General features: G+C 44.8%; 1 protein-coding gene across 1 annotated transcript in view; it reads left to right on the top strand.

Annotated features, from left to right (window-relative positions):
* Positions 1-2,247: 2,247 nt before the first annotated feature.
* The window catches only part of znf385a (zinc finger protein 385A), a 61,651-nt gene continuing 38,502 nt past the window's right edge, over positions 2,248-25,396 (top strand). The window contains exon 1 of the mRNA XM_088291474.1: positions 2,248-2,916. Within this exon, the coding sequence (XP_088147600.1) occupies positions 2,907-2,916 (10 nt within the window). The 5' untranslated portion in view covers positions 2,248-2,906. The remainder of the gene's footprint in view (positions 2,917-25,396) is intronic.

Raw genomic sequence — 25,396 nt, 5'->3', positions numbered from 1 at the left:
ACACACAAGCCCGCAGAGCGACCTTCACACATGACCGTATCGATCACTTCCAACGCTTTTGCTTGTTCCCATCTTCAAATGGGAATTTTTATCAGTGGGGAATGAGCAAATGCTTTCGACATCCCGCATGAATTCAGCTGCAGAGTATGCACAGCTACTTAAGACAATCAATTTCTTTTTTCCTCCGTTTTTTGGGCTCAGTCCAGAGTTGTGTCAGTATCAAATTATTGGCTTGGCGCTGTACTTTACTGAACTCCCGTGTTACTACAATTTCAAAGTTTCTTACTTGCAAGTGTAACCAAAATTATTATTGCTGCACGGTATATCACAAGAACTTTTACTTTGGTAACTTTTCCCAATACAATATGTTACCTTGAAATACGAGTGACCCGACTTTTTCTTTTCCTCCAGTTTTTCCAGATGCATTTTTTTTTTTGCAAGCAGCAGTGTGCCAGATGTGGCAGTGAACAATTAGTGTTCTCTTTGAACCTTTTCAAGCTGTTTCTTACCACTCCCGCCTTTAATTACTGTTCAACTAAAATGAAAGAGAATTCCACAGGGTCGCTTTAAATGAAAACAAGCATGTACAGAAGCTTCAAGTTCACTTTGCTAAATGCGATGAAAAACATCATCGGGCGACTAGAAAAAAAAACTCCATCAACGTGGTTGTGGTTGTAACACTGATGCGAGTGATATGCGAACACAGATGGTGCAGCAACACACGTAGACAGATGCTATAACAAAATTCACTGGAATATATTCTTTACCTTCTGCAAATGATTACTGTAGTTTACTAATTTACTTATAGAAATTGTGAAAATATTTCTTTGTTTGTGTCTGCATTATGTTGGTAACTATGTTAGATTACAAGTTGCTTTATTCGTTACTTTCAGAAGCAGCCAACAACTATGCCTAACATAAAACTTAGAATTAGTTTGCTCAACACTTTTTTGGAAGTGTTGGAAGAATTTTTAACAATAATGTTTAAAGATAGTTTTTTTTTATCAAGCCCCCCCCCTCAAAAAAAAAAAACCAAACAGCCTTGTCAAGTTAAATGTTTTTTTCTATGTACAGAATGAGTCATTCTGGATTTCACATACTTTCATTGATGTACTTGTTTGGAGTTTTTTGTTGTGCATTTAGTTCGATCCTGACCTTTTTGTCGTAAACATGACCTTTCCGTTCTGATCGGATTGCAGAAATCAAATGGCTTACCTATAAAGTACAATTTTTTTTTTGTGTGTGTTCACTTGTGGATTTTGCGAGCGTGTTCTTTGTCACCGTTTGCACACAACGGCGTCGGCGGAGTTGTTGTTGGCATTCACTCCGGCAGCCCGTGACTCATCGCCTCCACCTTCGAGCACGATGAGATCGAAAAAGCCAGCGAGGGAGCGCGCGAGACTCGAGGAGGCGCTGTGAACATCAGGCAGCGTTTGGGATAGCCGCCGGCTCACGCGTTTGTGTCTTTTGCGTCTCGGGGTGGGGGCGGGGGGGGATTAATTTTTTGACACCTTCGCTTAAGCGCTTCACATTGCGCCAGTGTGCTTTTCAGAAGCTTTAGCCTGCGACTTCCTCTTCATTGCGAAAGTGAAGATAGTTGTTGGTGCGAAGAAGGACAGTGCTGAGCGGCTCCTCCGCGTCACCAATTAGTCCGAGCCTGCGTCGTGTTGCACAACGTTTCATTTTCTGCCGTGACTTTTGCCCGCGCTTTGGCTCGTCTCGTTCTGTCACACCACATCTCTTCATTCCTCCGTCGCCTCCTATTTAGTCTTATCTCTGCCCCCCTCTCCCCTCCTTCTTACTTCTTCCTCTGCGGTGTCGCCTTCTATTTCATCCTTTCTTTTTTTTTTTTGCGTGCCCGCCCACCCCACCTTGCCTGGATAGGTAACCTCGCCTGAGTAGGTTAAGAGAAACGGTGGCGGCAACGATTTAAATAGAGAAAAGTTTAATCCTTTGGCAAGTGCACAGACACACCAAGTGAAAGGACACGGAGAGGAGAGGGCCAGTGGACAACATTTGCAGTAAACAGATGTGACAATCGAAGTGCCTGCAGGCAGGTGATGTGCCACGTGTGTGTGCGTGATAGATGTGAGAAACTGTGGTGGGTGGAGACAGCGTTCTCAGTCAAGCTCCTTCTCTCCTTCATGACTTCCACTCTGCATGATGACAAGTGTGTGCGGCGGCTCCCATTGGTGGCGGCGTCCACCAATCAGAGTGAAGGCATGCAAGGTGCCTCTAGCTTATACCCAAGCCCAAAAAAAGAAAGGCAGAGCTCAATAGCTGGAGAAGCAAGCGTGTGTTTCCCACAGAGAGTGTGCGCGTGCGTGCATTGGAGCTTTTCTCCCAGCTGAAACATCGAAATGAAATGACAGTTGGGAAAAAGTTGTTTGTCATCTGTTTCTTGGAGATTTCTGCAATCCCGCCTGGCTACTGTGGAGAAGAAGAAAAACAAGAAGAAGAGGATCTTTGCTCAGTAGATTTCCTTCCCCCCCATCCTAGCCCTACGCCCCCTCTGATTGGTTACCTCACTTTCAGTCTACGCCTCCTCCTGACTCTCCTCCTTTGCCCCCCCTTTCGCAAGCAAAGCCCTCCATAGTGTCCTCAAGCTTACCTGAGCACACAGCTGCTGGAACACTGGACCCCTGCCCCCCCTCCCCTCCACACACACACACACACACGCACCCTCTGTCTCGCTCTACCCCCCCCCCCCATACACACCTTAGCTTTTCACCTGGAGAGTGCAGGCATAGCAGGCAGCATGTGCAGCAGCAGTTCTCTGTCCTCACATCAGAATCTCTGACTTGCCTCCCGCTGGAGTGCGAAGGGGGAACTCAGACGGAGGACTTTGGAGCTATTTGTCCTCCAGACGGGGCCGTTGGACGAGCCTCAGCCGGCAGCACACAAGCATGATTTTGGGTGAGTTTGCACATCATGATGAGTCTTTTTTTTATTTATTTTTTTGTGGCGCTTGGAAAGTCAATCATTTGTCGGCTCACTAATTCCTTTGCACAGCTTGCGGCTCTTCATTAGTAGTGCTGTGGAAAGCGCGTGGCGTTCATCCCACATCTGTCAACACAAACCGGCGGGATAAACCCTGAGGGCTTGTAATTATCATAATCGCGTGCCATTAATACGGCAGGTGTGAGTGATGACAGAGAAGGTCAAATTGTTTCGTGCTGAACTGTATGATTATGGGATGTTTACTCACATGTCCTGTCGGAGAGGTTGACGATGGCTTTAGAGCAATCGGTAATTTATGAAAGCCATATTTATATGCTGAAAAATAATTGACACTGTTGTTATTCTACACCAACCCCCCCAACTCAAAAAAGAGATCAACTTGACCATCTTTTCTTTTCTGCCTTTATCTTATTCCAAACGCTTTGAAGGTCTGAAGTGGGGACTTTTTCGATATGACAGTCAACGAGAGAACGGCAAAGCAATGATGTGGCAATGATGTCATAGCATCACAAAGAAGCATCCAATCACGAAGCTCCGATGGTCGCAGCTACTGGGGGGGTGGGGGGGTATTGGCATGATTTGGGGGAACTGCTCGAATATGTTGCGATGCGTTTGAAAGTGTTGATTGATGTCCTCGATTCATTCCAACGACGTGTTGCATTTGTGTACATTTGGCCACGTGAAAAGATTGAGTCGCGTGTTTGCTGCACAGCGCAGCTTCGACTTAATTATGCATTCTTGCTGTGTTGTGACTCAGCCTGCACTTTCTTATTTGGTATTCTGGTCTCATAGTGGCCATGTCTGCCAGCACGATGGCGCGTGCTCCACATAGCTGCCGTGTGCATTGACACCGAGGAAGGATGCAGGGGAGCTCGCCACTCGCAAGTCCACATGAGCAGTCAAGGAAGGACATGTTTGTGCGTTTAACTAGCAACGTCTGCAAGCATATTTACGCGTGTACGGTTGCGCCAGGGAGTGTGCGTGCGTTAATTGCGTCGCTATGTGCACTGCCGGAGACGCCACTTTGTGTTAACGCATGCCTGGACTGATTCGGGCTCTGCCCTTCTGCTCTCTGGGCCGACATGTTTTCCAAGCAGGCGTCTCTAATGATTATCGCGACTCATGCCGACAAGTTCTCGTGGGCTTGACTTTTCACTAGTTTGCCTTCTTTGTCATTTTGCCACAGTTGACACTTTTTTTTTTTGTTCAAGTGAGTGCTTAGCAGTTTGATGTGTGTGCAGCTGCAACAGTGACAAACTGAAACTCATTCATGGCCATTGACGAATACCGACGTCAAAAAGTACATTCATTTTACCTGGGCCGCTAGGGAATGACGGCTGGTGAAGAAGCAGAAGCAAAACACCAAGCGCAACGTTGTGCCGACTGTCGCTTGCGCTTTGCCGCTCGCACGGCCGAGTCTCGCCGAATCGGTGTGCTTTTCATGGTCTGGAGAATCTTCGCCAAAAAGCTCACCTCAAGTCCCCTCTGGGAAGCTCTCAGACAAGATGTGCATGTTCCTGCCGTCATTCTTCCTGTATATGCTTTCCATTGCGATGTGGTTTCATTGACTGTACGCGATAAGATGTGGCTGCTGAGCGATTTGACATTTCTGCCTTTCATCCGGGCTGAAAAGGGCAATGTCATTGCAACGACCTTTGCAAGGCTGAGGCAGGCATTCAATCATCATATTTGGTTGTCTGCTACAATTCTGGCAAGTGATGATAGAACATGAACAAACAGGAGTAAGATGAGAATAAAACCAAAACAAAAATGCGTGTGTGTGGTTTGTGTAGAGAGTGAAGGCTTGTATTTACACCAGCAGCTACGCGTGTGTTACGAGTCGGCTCCTGCTGTTGGTTTTGAACGACCTTGAAGATTCTACCCTTCACTATAACTCCACCCGTCCCATTTATTTTGCGCTTGAGAGTAAATTTGGCCTCAAATAGCATTGTGAAGGAAGGCCGAGCCCAAGGCGGCAATCTTTAAATATGACAATCGTGATGATGAGAATGTCAGTGGATGTAAAGTCGTTGGTGGCTCCTTTTTCGCTCCCTTTGGACTGAAGGGTTGCACATTCTTACAAGAATGAAGCAGCAGATGGCTGGCAAACTCACTCCGAGACCATAACATAACACAAAATAAGCGGCACTCAATAAAACTATTCACAACATTCCCGACTGTATACACACGAGCATTCCCCACTCCCATGGTGCATTGCGGCTGCCTCACTTTTTTATACAGCGGGAGACAAATTAAATACTCATGAGTGCGTGCCAAGACTGCCATAATGGCGTCACTATTTTTGTAACAAAAATAACGTGAGATGCCAGTTGACTTTTTTCTACGACTTAAAATAAACATTAAAGTCAATTATCTGTCCTGTAATGAATGCAAATGCCACCAATTCATTCAAAGATTTTTTTTGTAATGCAATTTAATCAGAAAAATAGCACTCTATAATTGAGTATATTTATGAAACATAAAGTGATAACAAAAAGAATTGTACATTTGTGCATTATTACAACTGCCTCTGACGTGTGCAACAGAGCAAGCACGGGTCATGAAATGAAGAGTTTCCTGACTAATCGTCCAAGTGATTCAATGAAATGTGTTGGGGAGGTGTCAGGACTAGTTTGTTTAAGGGCTAACTGTAAACAAGATGGTGTGCCGTTCAGGACGCAGGCAGGAAGGGACAGGACTCCAAGGTGCGATTTTGTTTCCTTGACTGAACTTGTCTTGCAAGCGAGCATCCATGAGGAATGAGGATTCCTCCACTAATAGGCTAATATTAAGGTAAGGGATGCACCTGACCTCAGCCGGAATCATGAAAAAAATGCGTGCAACAATGCGAGAGAACAAAGCGCGAATTTGATCTCACGGGAAACTAAATTTAAGAGAAAACTGAGGCTTTACTACAAACTGCATTGATATTAATTGTTGTTTTTTTTTTTGCATATGAGCAAATGCGTGTGTGTATGAATTTTGTGCGTCTAAATGTGTCTGCTTATGTTTGCTTAAAGGGTTAGAACAGCACAACTCTTGATATTATTCCTTTGCGCCGCTATGGCGTGTTGCATTGTGTGATAGCATCAAGCTAGTTGTGTAATTGTTTTTAAGTACACGCCGTGTAATTCTCTTTGTTTTATGATAATTTAGACATCAACTTGAGAGTGGTTTGAAGCCTCTTTTTACAAAAAAAAAAAAAATCACAATCGATCGCTAATAATATTTTGACACGAAACTTTTTGGTGCATGATGAGCATTTGACAAGCAAGAAATGTTGTCGGCTTTTGTGTCTTCTTTTACGGAGGAGTGTGAGCTTGAGTCACCGTGTGTGGATGTTTCATCTCGCCTCAGATGACTCTTTGTATTTGTCTGCCTAATCTGTCTTCATAAAACCTTCCTCGCTTTTGACCTGTCTTTACAGATAATGATCATTTCATTCCGTCTCCTGTCCCTCCCCTCCCCCACCCCCGCATTGCACTGCACTCAACGAGCTGCGGGAGGTCAACTCAAAGTGACACATGAGAGAGAAAATATGCTCTTTGAGCAGATCAGCACTTCTTCCCCATTTTGTGAAGCGCAGCGCTCCCCCGTGTTGACGTCAAAGTGACACAGTAATTATAACGGCGTAATGAGCCAGACATTTGCTATGCGGGCAGCCACACTTCATCCCTTTGGGTTTCTTTGCACATCCAAGACCGAACTGAGATGCTGTAGAATGACCACTCGGGGATTCGGATTAAGAAGATGAAAAACTTAAAAAAAACGTAAAAATGAAAACGAAATGGTGCAATGTTTCGAAACCACTTTCTGACTGCCCTAGAAGTAGAAGAATGTGTATAGGAGCAGACCTAAAAAGAATTAAAATAATTTTTTTTATTGAAGCCCCTACTGAATCCATCCATTATCTGAGCCGCTTCTCCAAATGAGGGTCGCGGGCGTGCTGTAGCCAATCCCAGCTGTCTTCGGGTAGTAGGCGGGGCTAACACCCTGAACTGGTTGCCAGCCAATCACAGGACACACAAAGATGAACGACCATCCGCGCTCACAATCATACCTAGGGGCAATTTAAAGTGTTCAGTCTACCTGCCATGCATGTTTTTGGAATGTGGGAGGAAACCGGAGTACCCAGAGAAAACCCACACAGGCACGGGGGGGAACATAAAAACACACACGAAGGCCCGAGCCGGAATGAAACCCACGACCTCTGCACTGCGAGGCTATCGTGCTAACTAGTCGTCTAACGTTCCACCTGTATTCTTCCTTTTTTCTGAGCCTTTTTCTTGATTTCTCAACTTTTGACTCTTATAATTTAGATGTTTTTACAAAATTTAAAAAAAAGTTGACTGCTGTACAATCAGACTAAACTAAACTAGAATGAATCCCATTTGAATGAAATTACTCCTGTAAAGAAAGCTGGCTTCATACGCTCTTGCTTTTATGCAAGCAAAAAAAAAATTGAGTGTTCTATTGGGCAGTGATCTCAACTCACACAACAATTATTTAAAAAAAACAAGCAGTGTTCAAGCCGTTTGCCACTCCCAGTTGACCTTCACTTTAAATTTGAAGAGTGTCCTAAATGTGCGCGTGTGAGACGAGGATGTCGGCGTTTGCAAGATGACGACGCAGCACTTGGCCTCTTTTCTTCCACCCAACCTGAGCTGGCCTCTCAGGTCCACGAAGCACCGTATCCGCTGTCGTCGCCACATCCGACAGAGTGTCAAATCGGCTTCGACCGGCGACACAATTTTAGAAGGCCACTTTGTCGTGTTAAAAATATTAGTTGATGATGTCGCAGATATTTTTTCAGCGAATACACATTTGAAAATACACGCACCAGTACGCCGACTGTAGTTGTTGTGATGAGCGGCAGCCTTGTGCATGTTTTTCAGCGGGTTTTATCTTGTGTTTTAATTGGACTAGCCAAAGCGAACGACACCAAGCTAACCAAAAGGCTAATTCCACATCCAGTGGATTATTTGGTACGTTCCTACCCGCGTCGTCGCATGACGACTGTGTCGAACTGGGATCCTACGAGCCCAGTGCTCAAGTTTCAGCACTGGTCTTCCTGTCGCTGACAGAACCGACTTGCAAACAGCTACGCTTGTGTGCTTGTCTCTTCATGGTTGAGCAGCAAAGTACATCTCGGACATCTTAGCCAGCGCTATAAGAACCTTCTCGGGCTCTGAAAACCTCAAGGGATGGACTTCTGTTGGTGTCCAGAGTCGGGACTGAACACGGCGAGGCTTTCAGTTGAGAGAAGATGTGAGACAGGACTTGGGCTGTCTCTCGTTTGTCTTTGATATAAAGTCCAAGTGTAAATATTTGGGAAAAACGAGTAACACAGATCAGAGCCAAACAATTGAGATCATTGTTACATCATTAGGGACGTTTCGTCAGATAGAACCGGTTCCATGACACGGGTTCCGTAACATACGTCCAGTCCGACCAATCAGAGGTTTTCCTAATTTCTCTATATAAACTCTTTTTTTTCACTCACTCGTACACAGCAAATTTGACTTACATTTTGAAGAAATTTGACTCTAAAAACCTTATATTTATATATCATATTTTACTCTCAAATTCTACTCTCTGGGACCAAATGTAGTCTTTTCAGAGTAAAATGTACCCTCCAACGGCCGAGTTTGAGTCAAATGCCAAAGCGTCCGAGTCAAGTCAGAGACAAGCAAACTCAAGCACTACAGCCCTTCCCAAGATGCCAAAACTGCTGATTGGTCAACTTTAAACTTTGAATGTTGACTAGTCAACTTTAAACTTTGACTAGTCTACTTATCGACCCGTAGATTCAAAGATAAAGATAAAGATAAAGATGTCCTTTATTAGTCCCACAATGGGGAAATTTGATTCACCCTTTAGTGTCGCTACAGTGTGTAAGAGGCTTGTTAATGGAGTGGTGGAGAGCAAAGCCGTTGTGCCCGAGTGCCTCCTCGTTGTACGTGCAACGCTGCAGAGGTGAGGGGGGGTTGATTTGTTCCCTGTTTCACGCAGTGCACTTTGTCAAAGACCACGACGACACGTGAGGCGAATGAGCGACACGCACACACACCTGCCACCACCGCAGCACCTGTGTGTGATTATGGTGTCACGTTCGTGCTTTCACTGAAGAATCCTCAGGCTAGAGGACACCCGGGAGTTGCAGCCTGCACAATGCTCGCTACGCTTGAACAGGCATCGCGATCACAGTGGAAATTGGCACAGATGAGTCTTCAAACGGCAACCCTGCGGTGCTCGCCAGGTAGCGTCTTTACTGTCACTGCGCTGTGTTCAAGGACATTTGTTGTCACTTCTGACGTGGCAACATGAGTAGCTTGATCATCTCGCAACTGTTTATTTGGCAAAGCCTTTCGAACTCTTTCAAGTCAAATGAAGCCCCTTCTGTCAGATAGGCAAAGTTCAAAGTTTAGACCAGAGCTGAAATGAATCCTCGAGAAATTCGGGTTCTTCGATTCTAAAAAATGCTTTTCTGCTTCGAGTACCCGCGCATTTACGTGAACACTGCCAAGGAGAAGGAGACAAACTAGCCGTAGCAGTTAGTGGTCAGGTCAAGGCCTTCATGGCTGGCCCAGCAAAATGAAGAAATCATGATCACATTCTTCACGTTGATGTCATATTACATCCTAGTGTTGACTTTGTCGGTTAGAGTTTGAAATGCGCGGCGCGCCACAGGTCGCAACAATTGTTTATGCTACGCATGAAAGTAACTCGTCGCCACTGGGAAAAGGCCAAGTTCAAAATAAAGCTTACTTCACCAAATGATCAATACGTTGTTGTCACAAAGTGTTGCTCCCGACTTCAACAACCTAACGGCGTCCTAAAATCACATTCAATCACTAATTCAGGGCATTAAAAACAACTTCATTATGCTGACAGCGTTGCTCAGCGGTGACTCCAGAGCTAGCGAGCGCTAGCAAGCGATAATAGCACTCAGGTTCTCCAAATAGGCTGGCAAGAGCCGTCGGAAGACTTTTCAAAGGCGGTAGACGGAAACGATTCCGCCCACTTTGATGCGGACAGCCTGACAGGGTTGACATTCCAGCGGACCACTTTTGACCCAATCAGGCTAGCACAAGTTTGTTGTTCTCACTGGCAAAATGGCTGCTGTCATGCCCAAGTCATTTCTTCTCAAAGATAAAAGACGCTGGGGAGAGATTTGTCAAAATAAATCTCACTAATCTTTCGAGAATTCAAAATAATGCACAGTTTCAATTTAAGTAGAAAATGTTGACAAAGTAAAAACGAAAGTTGGCCGTTCATTATTAAGTGGAAAGTGTTTCCATCTTCAGTATTTGAAGAGGAAATGTCTTTGTTTTTTATCCGAATAAGCGATTTATTGAAAATTATTTCCCAGTTGGATATCCCAGGCACAAAATATTCAATCTCGTTTGGAATGCGTTTCTCATGCAACTTAATGAGAACCCATGTCCGAATGTTTGACTGGTAGTGCAGACGTGCTTAAAGAATTTGCACACTGGAAACGAAACACGTGTGAAGCGTTCTCATCAAACAAATTGAGGGACATTGTGGCAAGTGGACTTTTCCGCTGATTTCTTCCCGTCCAATCTTTAAAGCAGAATATTTTGTCAGTACCGATCACGTTCGTGAAAAGTAAAAGCCCAGAGTGTTTTATCGGTCAACTAATTCAGTAGCAGCGTGGGAGGGGGCATTAATAACAATTCCCCGAGCAGCAGCGGCAGCCAAGCATAAAACGCTCGAGCAAAGCAAACGTTTGGCGGGCAAAGACCATGCATTACTCATGGCTGCTCTAATTCTGTGAAGACGACGAGGAGGGGAAGCCCGAGAGAAAGGCGACACTGTTAAAATGCAGTGGAAAGCGTCTTCATGAGAGGGAATTAGCTCATGGAGGAATTAGAGGAAATTTCTCCGAGTGCTGTTGCGATAGGCGATCTCGCAAAGACCCAAAGAGAAATCAATTCTCTTCGACACGCAGCAAGGTCAAAAGGGAGATCGCCGTTGCCATGTCAGGAGAGGAAGACGCACGGGAAGTTATGGCAGTCCGCCGGCGGCAGAGCGCAATGAGCAAACCGTAAGATGATCGTCTTTCATTTCGACTTGTCCTACGGGAACAAACGGATTCCTTTCCGCGATGCGCACGCATTACAGCCTGAGCTTCTCTCGTATCATCTGACTCACGGAATCTGGCCCGTACGAGCTTTCTCCATGACACACTGCTGGGAATGTCGTCCGTACGCCGCAAGGACATCGCCTCCATCTGCGATAGCGGCCGTCCAAAAGGCTATTTTCTTTTCCTTCCTGAGGATAACCATGCGCGCACAATGTCGTCGCTTCTTTTTGCTTAAGAGCTCTTAATCCCAAATGTTACGGGAACATTCTCAAAATAGCCACAATGTGCACGCTGACACTGCCAACTAAGTCTCGAGCTGTGTTTAAATGGCCCGGTGAGAAAAAGGTGGCCCTCGCTTGAGTTTTTCACGGAGGCCCTGTTGTTTTGTCTAGCGAGCGCGCAGCCGCCGAGGGACTTATTCCCACGTGGAGTTCAATGGGAAGTCGTTGCAGCGTGCGGTGCTGGCGTCTGGTATGCACACCTGTGTCCTCGCGAGCTCATCTCCGAGCCCCTTAAAGAGGCAGGAGAAGGACTTTGCCGCGACCTGCCCCGCACGGCGCCCTGCCCCTGCCTGAGGCCGCAGGGAAGGGGAGGAGCTGCGGCGGCAGATGCCAGAGGTGCGGATTAGAAGGCTGTCAGGGCCAAAATGGGAGCCGAGGCCGTCCGTTGACTGCGTGTGCGTGTCTTTTTGTCTTATGGGTGAAGATGACGACGGCATTGTTGCATTTTCATCACGTCAAGCCACATTTACGGGATTCTGGAATGTAAACTAACTGAAAAACACAATTTACAAAGCACAAAGACGAGCTTTGCCCTGCATTGGAAGCGGCACATACACAAAAAGTCACGTCGTTTACGTTTGAATAATGTTGGGGATGTTTAGGTTGGAAACAGCAAGACATATTGCAGATATGAATAAAAAAACAATTTACAAGACGTTCTTTTTTCTGCTCCTTTTTGTTCAAGATGCATTTGTATAAATGATGTAACTTTAAACCGGGCAAAGTACGGCCCGGGGGCCACATGCGGCCCATTAAACATTTTAATTGGGCCCGCCGAACTTGAAAACATTAAATGAATAAACCTTGTTGATGATTTATTTTCTCTGCAATTCTGATGCGTCCCCACTAGGAGGCGCACGCTAAGACTGATATATTTTTTTTGTTCATTTTCATTTCAAATTCAAACATGTTTTTGCTGTGTACTTTATGTATTTTTCCCCAATGAGGTGAGGTTACCAAAACACTCCATCCATCTGCTGAGCATCGGGCGATTCTTTTTCTTTTTTAAAATTATTTTTACGGGTAGCGCAGTGGCACCTAACTTAAAGTTTTAGTGGCGCAAGAACAAGGTTGAGCGGTTTACACTGTATTCCTGAGAAATTGTCTACTTTGACAATAAGTCCCAAAACTGCAATGCAGAATTTTTTTTATTGTGCAAATTCTGACACAACATAAACTTAATAAAAAATACATTGCACAAAATTGATGTGCAGGCTAAATTTGTAATTCATGAAATTTTTGTGGCCGCTCAGTCTCAAAACAAAATTTGCTTTCTTTTTTCATTTTGACCGAAAAATCATTGAAATGATCAAGATTTGTCACTCAAGGTTTAATAGGGAAGAAAGTAAGCACCGATTGTCCTCCTTGCCATTGTTCTAGAACCGTTACGTCAAACCTTATTTTGGAGTTGAAAATCAGCTCATATACGCATCATCGCCATCAACAGGGCCAAAGTTTGTCACCAATAAAAATATTTGACAATTAAAAAAAAAGGCAAATTTACTGGCTACACATATGCAACTTTGAATTCAAGTTGACTTTTTAGGGCCCAAATGCGACTATTTGGGGTCAGTCCGGAGGTCTGCGTTCGCACGACAGTTACTGTCACGATTTTGTGGTGAGGGGGCAGAAGGTGACTTCAAATGCAGGGAAACCAAAAGAAGCACTTGGGGACAAAAAACAACGCAAATAAATGTGGAATTATCAAAACACAACATTAACAAACACCAGGCCATCAAAAATGAGCAAAGTAGCAGACACTAAACTCAACCATAGTACATAAAACAACTCGATTTATTTGACACATGACGGCAACAAAGAGTTAAATACAAGCAGACTGACGAGACAACGAGGCACACCTGGACAAGTCGCGAGCACCTGGAGGGAGCTGATTGATAGACGCAAGGATCAGTGCCAATGAGAACAGGTGCAGACGAAAACGCAACGAGCAAGAAGACACGAAAACAAGATAAGATGAAGCCAAACAAAAACACACACGTCATTCTCTCATTTGAGCCTGCAAAGGCTTGTTCTGCGAAAAAAAAAAAAAAGGTATTTGCAGGCACTTACAGTCGCTGAAATGATTTATTTATGTATTTATTTTTGCCGTAATGCTTGGCCTGTAAGCACCAGCCAGGCACTGCCACAAATCTTCATTTCGAGGATTAGCCAGCAGGGAGATAGCTTGTGTGCTTCCGCTCGCTGCTCAACTTTCCTCATCTTCACACGTAGCGTACATTTCTCTAAATACAGCATACATGTGTGTTGTCGTCCGCCACGCATGCACGGAAAGCTCACACGTCGTGCCAGTGTGTCCCCTCGGGGATCATCAGCCGCCCGTTTGGCACGCCGACTCAACTCAAGACGCAACAAATTAAGGTCACAGCAGGGATGGCTGAGCATGCTAAGGACAACACGAGCGGCGAGATGCGTCGGAATATATGGCAGACCTCTAAACTGGACAGTTGTCATCAAATGACTCCTGTCCTACTCGGAAGAAAAATGACCTGCGGGTCGTAAAAGGGGACATCGGCCCGCTTTTGAATTGAAGACGTGAATGCGGTGATGATGGCTCTTTTGATGTCTGACAAAGAACGATACACCCTCATGTCTGGGGGGCTCATCTTTTACAGTCGTGGGTCCACCAGTACTGCTTTTTTTTTTTTTTGTTTCCTTTCCAGATCATTAACATGTGGTACTGTCAAGGGAAAATTTGTTTTGCAGTCCAATCGAGGAGATGTGCAAAGAAAACAAAAACAAAACAACCATTTGTGACTTGATCTCAGTGAGCATTTAAAGCACACGTGTCAAATTGTGGTCCTCGAGGGCCACTTTCCAGCATGTTTTAGATGTTTTCCTCCAGCATGTCTGATTCAAATGGTCAGGGTGGCTATCAGGTTCCTGCAGAGCTCGCTGACGATCGGATCAATCGAATCAGGTGTGTTGGAGGAGGGAAACATCAAAAAGATGCAGCATAGCAGCCCTCGAGGACCAGGTTTGGAAAATACTGGCCGAGGCGACAAGTCGTGGCTTGCGAGCCGTGCAGGCGGCTAGTTGATCTTTGTTGTGGCTTCACAGCTTTTGTCAGCCCGTGCTGTACATTTTTGGTTCATATATAAGATAAGATAAGATAAGATAAGATGTCCGTTATTAGTCCCACAATGGGGAAATTTGAGGTGTTACAGCAGCAAAGATATAGATCACACAGAGTCGGCGGCGTAATGTAGCCGTTAATGTATAACATTAGCAGCAGACATTCATAAAAAGCATGCAAATATACACAGTATAAACGTATCGAAGTGTAAGGAAACACTCCTAATGCCTGTCCATTATACAGAGGGGGAAACGCTGTAATGATAACTACTGAATGATTGAAAATACTGCAATGATAAAAATACTGCAATGATAAAAGTACTGTAATAATAAAAGTACTGCAACGATAGAAAAGTACTGCAATGAGAAAAGTACTGTAATAGTGAACGTCCTGCAATGGTAGAAACACTGCAGTGATAGAAGTACCGTTATAAGAATACTGTAATGGTAAACAGAATACATCGTTGGTCAATATTTAAGTACACCATTGGCTGAAAGTACAGTAGTAGTGTATATTGCATCCTAGGACTGCACAATTGCACTAATGCCCTCCCGTTTGTAGGCCTGACCCAATGTTTTTGTTAAAAAGTCTGACAGCAGTCGGCAGGAAGGAGCGGCGAAATCTCTCTTTGGTACAGCGAGGGTGTAAAAGTCTGTCACTGAAGGAGCTGTGGAGTGTTCTCAGAATGTCATTGAGTGGGTGGGCTGGTTTGTCCAGCATTGATGACAGTTTTGCCGTCATCCTCCTGCCCCCCACTGAGTCCACAGAGTCCAGGGAGCAGCCCAGGACAGAGCTGGCCCTCCTCACTAGTTTGTCCAGTCTCTTTTTGTCCCGGCCCGAGATGCCTCCTGCCCAGCAGACCAGTCCCTAGAAGATGACTGATGAAACCACCGAGTCATAGAAGTTCCTGAGGAGTGTTCCCCGAACGCCAAAGGACCTCAGCCTCCTGAGTAGGAAGAGTCTGCTCTGACCCTTCCTATAGAGAGCGTCTGTGTTGTCGCTCCAGTCCAGTTTATTGTTCAGATGAACACCCAGGTACTTGTAAGTTGAGACCCTCTCAACGTCTGTTCCCTGGATATTCACTGGTGCAGGTGGAGAGTGCCGACGCTTGCGGAAATCCACCACCAGCTCTTTGGATTTCCCAGCGTTGATTTGGAGGCGGTTCTGCTGACACCAGTCCACGAACCCCTGCGTAACCCCTCTGTACTCCCGATCGTCACCGTCCGTGATGAGGCCGACAATCGCAGAGTCATCAGAGAACTTCTGCAGGTGACAGGTTGTGGAATTGTATTTGTAGTCCGAGGTGTAGAGGGTGAACAGGAAGGGAGCCAGAACAGTTCCCTGCGGCGCTCCCGTGCTGCAGAGGAGCACGTCAGACACACAGTCCTGTGTTCTCACGTACTGTGGCCGGTTTGTGAGGTAGTTGTGGATCCATGTGATGAGGTGGTGGGCCACTCCCGCCTGCTCCAGCTTGTCTCCCAATAAGGCGGGCTGGATGGTGTTGAAAGCACTTGAGAAATCAAAGAACATGATCCTCACCGTGCCCCCCGCCTTCTCCAGGTGGGAGAGTGAAGTGTGGAGCAGGTAGATGATGGCATCATCCACACTGATGCCAGGCTGGTATGCGAAATATGAAAAATAAATAAAATAAATCATACACAGTTCAACCAGATTCAAGTTTCAGTTAAATAAATCAGGAGCACTTTTCATCTGTCCATCTGTCCAATTTGTCTACTAGACTACTTTGTGTTGAGCCTTTACTACAATCGACTTATTATTATCATTTCTTTTTTATCGCACACACAAGTTATCACATCAAATAAACAAAAGCAATATTAAAACTAATAAAAACTCAACTAAAATGAAGTATTTTGTGAAAAACAAAAATAAATAACTCACAAATTAAAATGAAAATGAAATTAAAACGAGGGCGGCACAACTGGTTAGCATGATGGCCTCACAGTGCAGAGGTCGCGGGTTCGATTCCGGCTTCGGCCTCCCGGTGTTGAGTTTGCATGTTCTCCCCGTGCCTGCGTGCGTTTCCTCCGGGTACTCCGGTTTCCTCCCACATTCCAAAAACATGCATGGTAGGTTGATTGGACACTCAAATTGCCCCTCGGTATGAGTGCGAGCGCGGATGGTTGTTTGCCTATGTGTGCCCTGGGATTGGCTGGCAAACAGTTCAGGGTGTCCCCCGCTTACTCTCCGAAGACAGCTGGGATAGGCTCCAGCATGGATGAATTAAAATGAACAAAATGTAAAAAAAAGAAAGTCTAAACACACTAAAAACTAAAAAAAACTCAATCTAAAGTTTTAAAACTAAAACTAAAACAAAAAAAAATCCCAAACAGTCAATATTAGCTTTGTGACGGTTGTCCAAATCTGTTTATAGTTCATCTAGACTGCTCAGTGTGTGCCTGGCTTTACGAGTCGATGTTTGATTGTGAAGTCAATGATTGGTATCCCCCCGTGCTCCCAAATTTTGGCAAAAATAAATACAAAGTGGTCCGTAGGACGCTTGTCCTTAGCAACACAAGCCAGAGACCTTGGTTGAAGGGCACTATCATATTCTGGCTGAGTGTGCGCCTGTGTAATCCATAGCTGCAGGGAGGGTGACCTTCACGGCAGGGAGGCGAGCGCTCTGCGACATAAACTGGGCAGGCAGAAGGACGCTGGTGAGGAAAGATGCCACGTTGTTTCTCGTAATGACATTCTTCCAACGGAGTCTTCTCTCTCAAAGAAAAATCATTCTGGTGATCTTTTGTTTTCATCTCATCGCCGAGAGGAAGACATCAGTTTTCCTAGATTTCAGTTCATGAATCACAGTAGACGAAAGGCGTGTGAGAACACAGCTCGCACAAATACATCAATCATCTGTCATTCAATTTTAGTGCTTGGAATGTTTTGGTTTTTTTTCCCTCCCTCATGACACGTTGAATAAAGGTGAATTCAAAATGTTATTGGCAGCAAAGTGAGGACGATGACGCAGCCCAAAAAGAGCCCCGCTCATAAATGATGCATGTCCCCGTCGGCCCTCGTGGTCAGAGGGAGCCGGACAGCTGGCTTGCGGCGTGCGCATGCTGCAGAACAAGATGACACTTTTTGGGGCTCATCTCACATCGACTCCAAATCGGAAGCATCGGCGCTACTCGCTGGGAGTGGACGCTCCACAAACTGTCCTGTACTATCCGAGACTGCTCGTTGTTTTGTATTCCTTCCTTCAATTCTCTTCATGTCCTTGCGTTGTCATCCTTTGACTCCCCCCCTCCCTCGCGTCCCCCTCAGCTCCGCTATTTCTGTCAGCGGCAATCAGTGTATTTTCCGTCTCACTGCCCCGCACTGCCGCAGTCTGAGGCTGGCATCGTGGCAGGGTTGAAGGAGAAGGAACGCGACGGCCAGGAGAGGCGACACGACGCTTCGTTGTCGCTGTCACATCTGTCGGCTCCTTGGGCGGCCGCGCGGCCACGCGATCGTCACGCACTCCGTCACATTCCGTCACATGTCAGTAGCAGGCCTCACATGCGAAGCTGCATCATGCGTGCTCCATCAGAGCTTTGGAGTGAAGCTCGGCCAGATTACGTATAAATGGAAAAAAAATACGAGCGTGTCATGATGTGAACCCCCCCCCACCACTCAACTCCACCTCCCCTCCCCCAATGAGAGCCCCTTGAAGAAATATACTCACAGCTTGATAGCTTTTTATCTTTTACCAGTCATGGGACATTGTCATTTGAGTGGGTCTCTGGAATAAAAAATCAAATAAAAAAGTACAGCGATGCCTCGAGATACAATTTGAGCCACATCTCAAATCATTTCTCACCAGTGAACTCAGTAGAAATGCCATTAATCTGTTCCAGCCAGAAAAACTAGAACTCTATATATTTTGTGTTGGAGGAGAGAAACATCTAAAAGAGCCCTCAAGGACCAGATTTGGAAATCAGTCGTGGTTTGCGAGCCGTGCAGGCGGCGAGTTGTGTTTGTTGTGACGTCACAGATCAAACAAGTTTAATTTGAACCACGTTCGTAACTCTCGCACTCCCATCTCAAATCATCTCTCACCAATGAAATCAATAGAAATGCCATTAATCTGTTCCAGCCTCTCCAAACACATTTTTGAAGACCAAAAATGGAATTCTATATTGTTGTACTCTTCTTTTTTTAAAGTAACGACATAAACAAATAAAATCAAAAGAAGTAAACAATTTTTGTCACATTTTTTGCCTAAATTCTTTGGACATTGTGCTGCTCCTTCTGGTGTGCGCACCTTGGCCACGTGGCAGCCGTATATTGAAAAAAAAAATAATAAACAGACACACACGAACAAAACTTTCACAGCCAAGACAGTAACCTCCAGTAATATTCGTTAATTTTTCCAATGGATCGAAATCAACACTGAGTAAGAATTCTAAACTATTTTTGACGTGAGGCGCAGCCAATGGAAACATGTTGTGAGAATGATCCCATTCTTGCTGCAGTGAGTCAAAAGAATGTGTGTGCCCCATTTTGGGATGTTTTGGGGACGAGGAAGCTCTCGTGTGGTAAATATCTTTCATTGTCATCCAGTCGGCTCAAGATTGGAAATGTGCACATCACAGTCTCACACACGCACACACGCACGCACACAAAACTAGGCTGTCCTCCTACATGAAGATGACAAAAGCGTGTCAGCACAGCTCAAAAGAGAACAGACGCAAACAGCGAGTGGGGGGAAGGTGAATTGGCCCATTTTGGATGCATGGCATGTGGATAGCCATCTTTGTTTGTTCAATTTACTGCAGGGAAGAGAGCAAAAAGGTGGCACAGGGAGGAAAAAAAAGGCAGCGTCAGCAAGGACATTGCACTGGAAGGTGAGCAAGAGGAGAACGACCCGCTTGCACCATTTGGCTCAAAGTCCAAACGTCTGCGGGCAAATCATGAACTCACCCAGAATGTTCATTCTTCATCTTACATTTTGCTACGTTGCGCTAACTTTGTGGCAACAAGCATGCCCATAAAGCAGGGGTCCCCGAGTTTGGCCCACGAGAGTCCCTGGCAAATCGGTTTTAGATGTTTCTCTCCTCCAACACACCTGACGCACATGTTTGATGCATCAGCCATCTTTGCGGAAACCTGACAAGCATTCTAATCATTTGAATTGTGCGAGTCGGAGGAGGGCGACATCGAAAACGTACAACAGCACCCAAATAAAGACATTTAAAATGTTTAATATGAATTTTTAAAGACAAACACGGAGGGCATTTTCACTACAAATAAAGGTAGTTTTAGTCAGTTTTCTCAACAGCAACATATTATTCATATACATAATTATATAAATGTTTTTAATGGGGGTTTGTCGTGCGATACAAGCCACGCCCCCACAAATTTCAGAGCAAAGCCACACCTTCACTAATGTGCACTGTAAACAAGCCAACTTTAACAGCATATTCACACTGAAGTGCAGCTTCAACACAAAATGGGTTTGAAGTTTTATTTTGGGGACTGGACATTCAATAAAAATTCCAAGGGCTGATAAACGTGTCGGCCAAGTGGAAATGCTTCTAATTCCGAGTCGTTCCTGAATTGTCTCATCTCTCATCTGTTAAATATTTCTTCTTTTGTGGCTTCTGTTTCCTCGTCTTATTCACACCTGCTGGTGAAGGGATTTTTTTTCCTGGTGTGGATATTCCACCAACGTTTCAGCAAAGCTAGGCTGTCATGCTTTCTGTCTCTGATGATGGTTGTTTTTTTTGTAGGGCACGGCGGGATCTTAAGAATCTAATTAGAAGTACAAGATGGGGCCAAAAAGGGCTGATTTATTTGATTTTTTGCTCCCAGGTCATTTTAATCATAATACTGCCAGGTCAAATCTACCAAAAGATTTTTTATTTATTTTTTTTTTTTAATTGCAAACATTTTAAAAAGCTTGTCTTGGAATTACGCCACCACATAATAACAAACAATTTTTGCCATCTCTCTCTCCTTCTCTCTAAATATATATATATATTTTATTTATTTTTTTTTTTCTTTTGGTCCTAATGAAGCAGCAGAAGTACAACTTGATTAGAAGACAAAGAAGCTCCAAAGCCAATCTTCCCAGCACCATTTCGGAACCTCAAAAGGCCCGAGCTCGACAGAAACGTGGCTAATTTTCTCCAGCCTCCCTTTTCAACCCAAATCCCCCCCCTCTCGACCTTCTTCCAAGTCCCTCCTCTTCCTGGCTCCACGTGTCTCTCGGTCGGGCCATGATGGGCTTCATCGTGAGGCCCAATTACAGAGATGATGGCCACTGTCAGTCAGCAGCTCACAGATGAAGCCGGCCCTCTTTAACGTGCTAATGGGATTGCCAGATTCAATCAAGCCTTTGTACGGTAGCGGAGAGCGATGCGCTGCTTATTATCAAAGAAAGAATCATAAGAACAATGAGTGGCATGCGCTACCCAAAAGTAGCCACAACACTGGACTTGGTCTTCTCTCTTTATGAACAACCTCAAGTCATTTCTCTTCTTTTCTTCCTCTGACCCTCGGGATGGTGACGTGCACTTGAGGAGCAGCAAAACTAATTTGCTGGCTAATTTGTTTGCATGAGTTTTAATTATCGACTAAAAACTACAGTGCATTTCTGCAGAATTGTCTAATTCATTATCTTCACGCTTGGGTCCCGTAAATATATTCCGCTCATGATTGTAAATGCTTGAGCAGCCAAGCTAAAGTGCTTTGAAATGTTGGCTATTCTGCATTCCCTCACTGGGAAAAGTGCGCAAATGTACTTACAAGCGAGAGGACGAGAAACACGAGCAAAAAAAAAAAAAGGGACAAATTGGAAATGTTTTCAAATGGAAAAAGGGTATTTGAAAGAATGTTAACCCTTTAGAAGACAAGAGACAAGACAATCTTTTGAATCGAATGTTTTAAAAGTGCACAGGTCTTTTTTTCCCTCTTCAACAGTTTTACTCTTTGATTTACACAAATGGACTTTGGAAGATCAGAATATGTAAAAGTTGCCACTTTGAAAGCAACCTGTTTTTTATTTATTTATTTGATTCTTTACATTTCTTTGGCCTGACTCGACTTGACTTGAACAAATCCGAACCAATTCAGTGTCCTTTTCGTGACGCCCTTGTTTTCTGTCATTCATGTCAGGTTTTAAAAGTTTAACATTCCAAAACATCTGCATACTTTTAAAGTGCAAGAGCCAACTCCAGCGTGTTGGAACGATCCGTCACCGGTGATCATGATAATGATAATATTATTATGAGCTGAACGATGCTGCGGTACAATGAAGTGAAAGTCTGCAAAACTCGATGTGCCTTGAGATGTAAAATTTCTTAAATCCTGGTCTTTGAAAATGCTTTGAAATGTATTTATTTTTAAAGTGTGAAGCACATTGAGTTATCTTGTGAAATGCGCGATATACTGTTACTGAAAAACAACTGAGAGAGAGCGGGGGATATAAGAAACGCCTCCGGAGGAGTTTTCCTTTTGACTTGCGAGCAAAACTTGGCGTGACGAGCTCTACATGTCAGGATGTCGTGGAGGTTGAGGAAGAGGAGGACCCAAAACGCAGGGAAGTGAGGCAGGAGAAAAATAATTTTGAATAAACAAAAGGCAAAGAAGGAACGTAAAAAAAAAACTAAAAATGGGAGCTAGGACTTGACAGAAAATAAAGCGAGACGGGGAGGACACTGACAAGGGCAACGCACGGACAAGAACTGAACGTAAACGGGGAACTAAATCCAAACAAATTGACGAGACAACGAGGAGCACCTGGACAAGACAAAAAGGCTTGGAAGGACCTGATTGGTTAACAATGGGGCTTGCGGTCGACCAACGAAATAAACATGACCAGACACACCAAACACAAGGAAAAAACATGAAACTAAATACTAAACCAAAAAAACACAAATACAGATCATGACACTATACAGTGAACGTGAACACAACTCACTTAAAAAAAAAAAAGCAGACGTTCGGCAAATAGTGAAAAATTCTTCAATAAAGAGTCTTCAAACTGTTGAAGCTTACTGGCAAAGTTGACATTAAACAATGAGATTGAAACTTTTTTTTTCAACTAGCTTTGCCTTAACTCATTCACTGCCATTGACGGATTTAGCCGCCAAAAAGAACATTTATTTGACCTGGGCTGGTTAAGAAAGTCTGTTTAGCTTCATGCTAATGCACAATGCAAAACACCATAGACGAGCTAATGGATAGCGTTAGAGGTGTTCTAACCTTTGAAAGAAGAGATATTTGAAAGCCAAGTGTAGAGCAACATCCGGACATGAATATCCTCTCTCTTCTCATCTCTCTTTTTGCATACACAAGGTGAGGCAGGCTGTCCCAAATGCTCAACATCTTTTTGTCACATTATTTCGACATTCATTTGCTTGACAAGGGCTCATCTCTGATCACATTTAAGCAGCATATTTCCCCTCATTCCGCATGTGATGTCCTCATCAACGCTCATTAGCAAGCTGCTTGGGATCGACTTTCAAAAGCCGCAACGCGCCTTTCATCCGCGCTGCGCTTTGTTCCGAGAGCTTACCATGCACGGCGACGTGATTGCTGCTTGTTCATTTTGATTTTATCATCGCTCATTAACAACATTTGGTGTTGATCGCAAGCACGCTTGCGCTGCAAGGCCTGAGATTTATTCCAGCCAGAAACAACCGCAGCTCATCCAATGTGGCGTTCCCTGCTCTCAAGCGAAAAATATGCAAAGTGGTGGGATTGCACGACTTGAAGCTATCTCAAGTGAACATTCACCAAACTTTGCTTCGATAAAGGAGACACAGAAAATGGGAAAGTTAATTGGCTCTCTAACTTTGACAAAAGTTCAAGGGGGGGTGAGCTTTTCATATATTGAGAAATGTCAGGGAAGTGAATATTCATAAGGAATGTTTTCATTCTTCTCGTGAAGTGTCAGTCAGCTTTTGGTGCACAATTTGAAATCGTTATTTGAGCTTACTTCCTCTTCAAGCGCACACTCCTCTTTAGCGACATGCTGGGACTGAGAGCGATGGATGCTGATTTGAACATTCGTTGTGCCTGCAATGACAAATAATAATATAGCGGAGGACAAACACTTAAAAAGATTGGGCTCTGTTCGGGTCGCAATGTTTGTTCGTTAGGCTCTTCTATATTCATAGACGCCTCCCCCACTCTATTAGGCTGATAGGATGTTGCCCTCTACAACCCCCCCCACCACCCCCCACCCCCCATGGGGAAGAGAGGTCAATGAAATGGACTGGCAAACGCTGGGCATCAGCGTATTATTGTTAGTGCTCGTCAAAGAGTACAGGTGTGCTCTTTCAAATGCCGTCATCGCCCACATCGCATCAGCCCAACCTTGTGCCGTCCTTTCCCTGAGGGCTGGGGGCGTGTGTGTGTGCGTGTGTGTGTGCGTGTGGGGGGGGGTCTAATCTATTAGGGAATCGGGTGCCAAAGTGCAGTTGGGCTGGGCCAGCTGATAGAATTCCACACCTGAGGGCGCAGGTTCCTGGGAATAAAGTTGCTGGCTATTGTTCTGGCAGGGTGTGTGACCACCGGCGCGAACAAGAGAAGGAGTGCACGGGGGGGCGGTGGACCGGCAGGGGGCTTGGCTGTGGGAGCCATGTGGCAGAAAACAGGGAACAATAGAGGGCAGGTGGAAGGAGGCCGGAAGATGTGGCCGCGCTTGATCTTGCGTCACCTCGTCTCCCAGCCCACCAAGAGTCGACCCCCCTCCGCCATTTTCTTTCCTCATGTCTTTTGTCATCCGCGTCATCAAGTCTGATGCCCTCGCACCGCGTCGGATCACTGTCTCGCAGCAGACACAACAAAGCAACGCTCCCGCTCCTCTTGAACAGAATTCCTCCAGTTCATCCATCATTGTCTCACATGTTGCCTTCAACTCGTCTCATTCAAGCTCGTCTTGAGGACAGTTCTGCGATGCGCTCACTAACTTGTCTGGCCCACAGCCAAATAGAAAAAACAATGACCTGAGAAGGAACCAAAGGATATGAAATAACATACAACTAATTTGGAGAAAGAAAATGACTTTTCAGTTTTTGTCTCGCAAAGGGCGGATTGCTTGTCAATAAGCAGGGATGTTTTTTTTGGGGGGGGTGGGGGGGGGTTTGTGCCAAAAATGCTACAGGTAGGCAACCACACCATTACCAAGCAAACAAATGCAGCTTCAACTTTTGGCATGTAGTGACCCGACATGCGAAAGGCCAGATGAAACCTGCTTGAAAAAGAGTATATTCAGGACAAAAACAAAATGAAAATTGTATTTGTTAAAACTAAAATCTTCTTGATGTGATGCTACGCTATGTTGGTTCCACCACTAGGGGCACTACAGAGGAGACCCCGGAGACGTTGTTGAATGCTAGCTTACGTTAAAGGCGCTAATCAAGCGTGTGTGCTCCGTGGAACACGCCATCGAGTATATGTTGCCGTAGCTTTTACACAACTTGCATGAAAGCATACTGCTCAACACATCTCGAGTACATTTTTGATGACTTGCACCGAATGCAATGAGGCAAGGATGCACGGTGCGGACATCAGCTGCTGATAGCGAGCCGCAAGCACACTTTCAAATGATCAGTCAAGCAGCGGAACGGTGTTTTTATCAACGGCCCGAAAATGCCACTTCACATTTCCCTTCTTCGGTGCGGCAATATTTTACTGGCAGATGAGGAAAATGCACTTTGAAAATGACATTGTGGGAAAGAAATAAGTCCTTTTCACACTCCATATGGAAGAACTTGGTTTACCTTTGAGCCACTAATCATGTTTATACTTTTTATTAAGTTTAGAGTAGGCACAACAATTGGAGGCAATTCGCTAGTCTGATCGCGATCACACAGATAACGTCGTTGCAAGCTCGGTGACGCATTGGACAGGCAAATGCATGATTGTCTGGCTGATTTTCACAATAAATGGTCTACTGACGGCATTTAGACACAATCTCAATTTAATGCTGATATATGGAAC

Source organism: Idiotropiscis lumnitzeri, chromosome 3 (assembly GCF_059441095.1).
Source record: "Idiotropiscis lumnitzeri isolate Australia: NSW breed Sydney's pygmy pipehorse chromosome 3, RoL_Ilum_1.0, whole genome shotgun sequence".
Lineage (NCBI taxonomy): Eukaryota > Metazoa > Chordata > Actinopteri > Syngnathiformes > Syngnathidae > Idiotropiscis > Idiotropiscis lumnitzeri.
The sequence above is the reverse complement of the archived record's forward strand: the minus strand, read 5'-3'. Positions and strand labels throughout refer to the sequence as shown.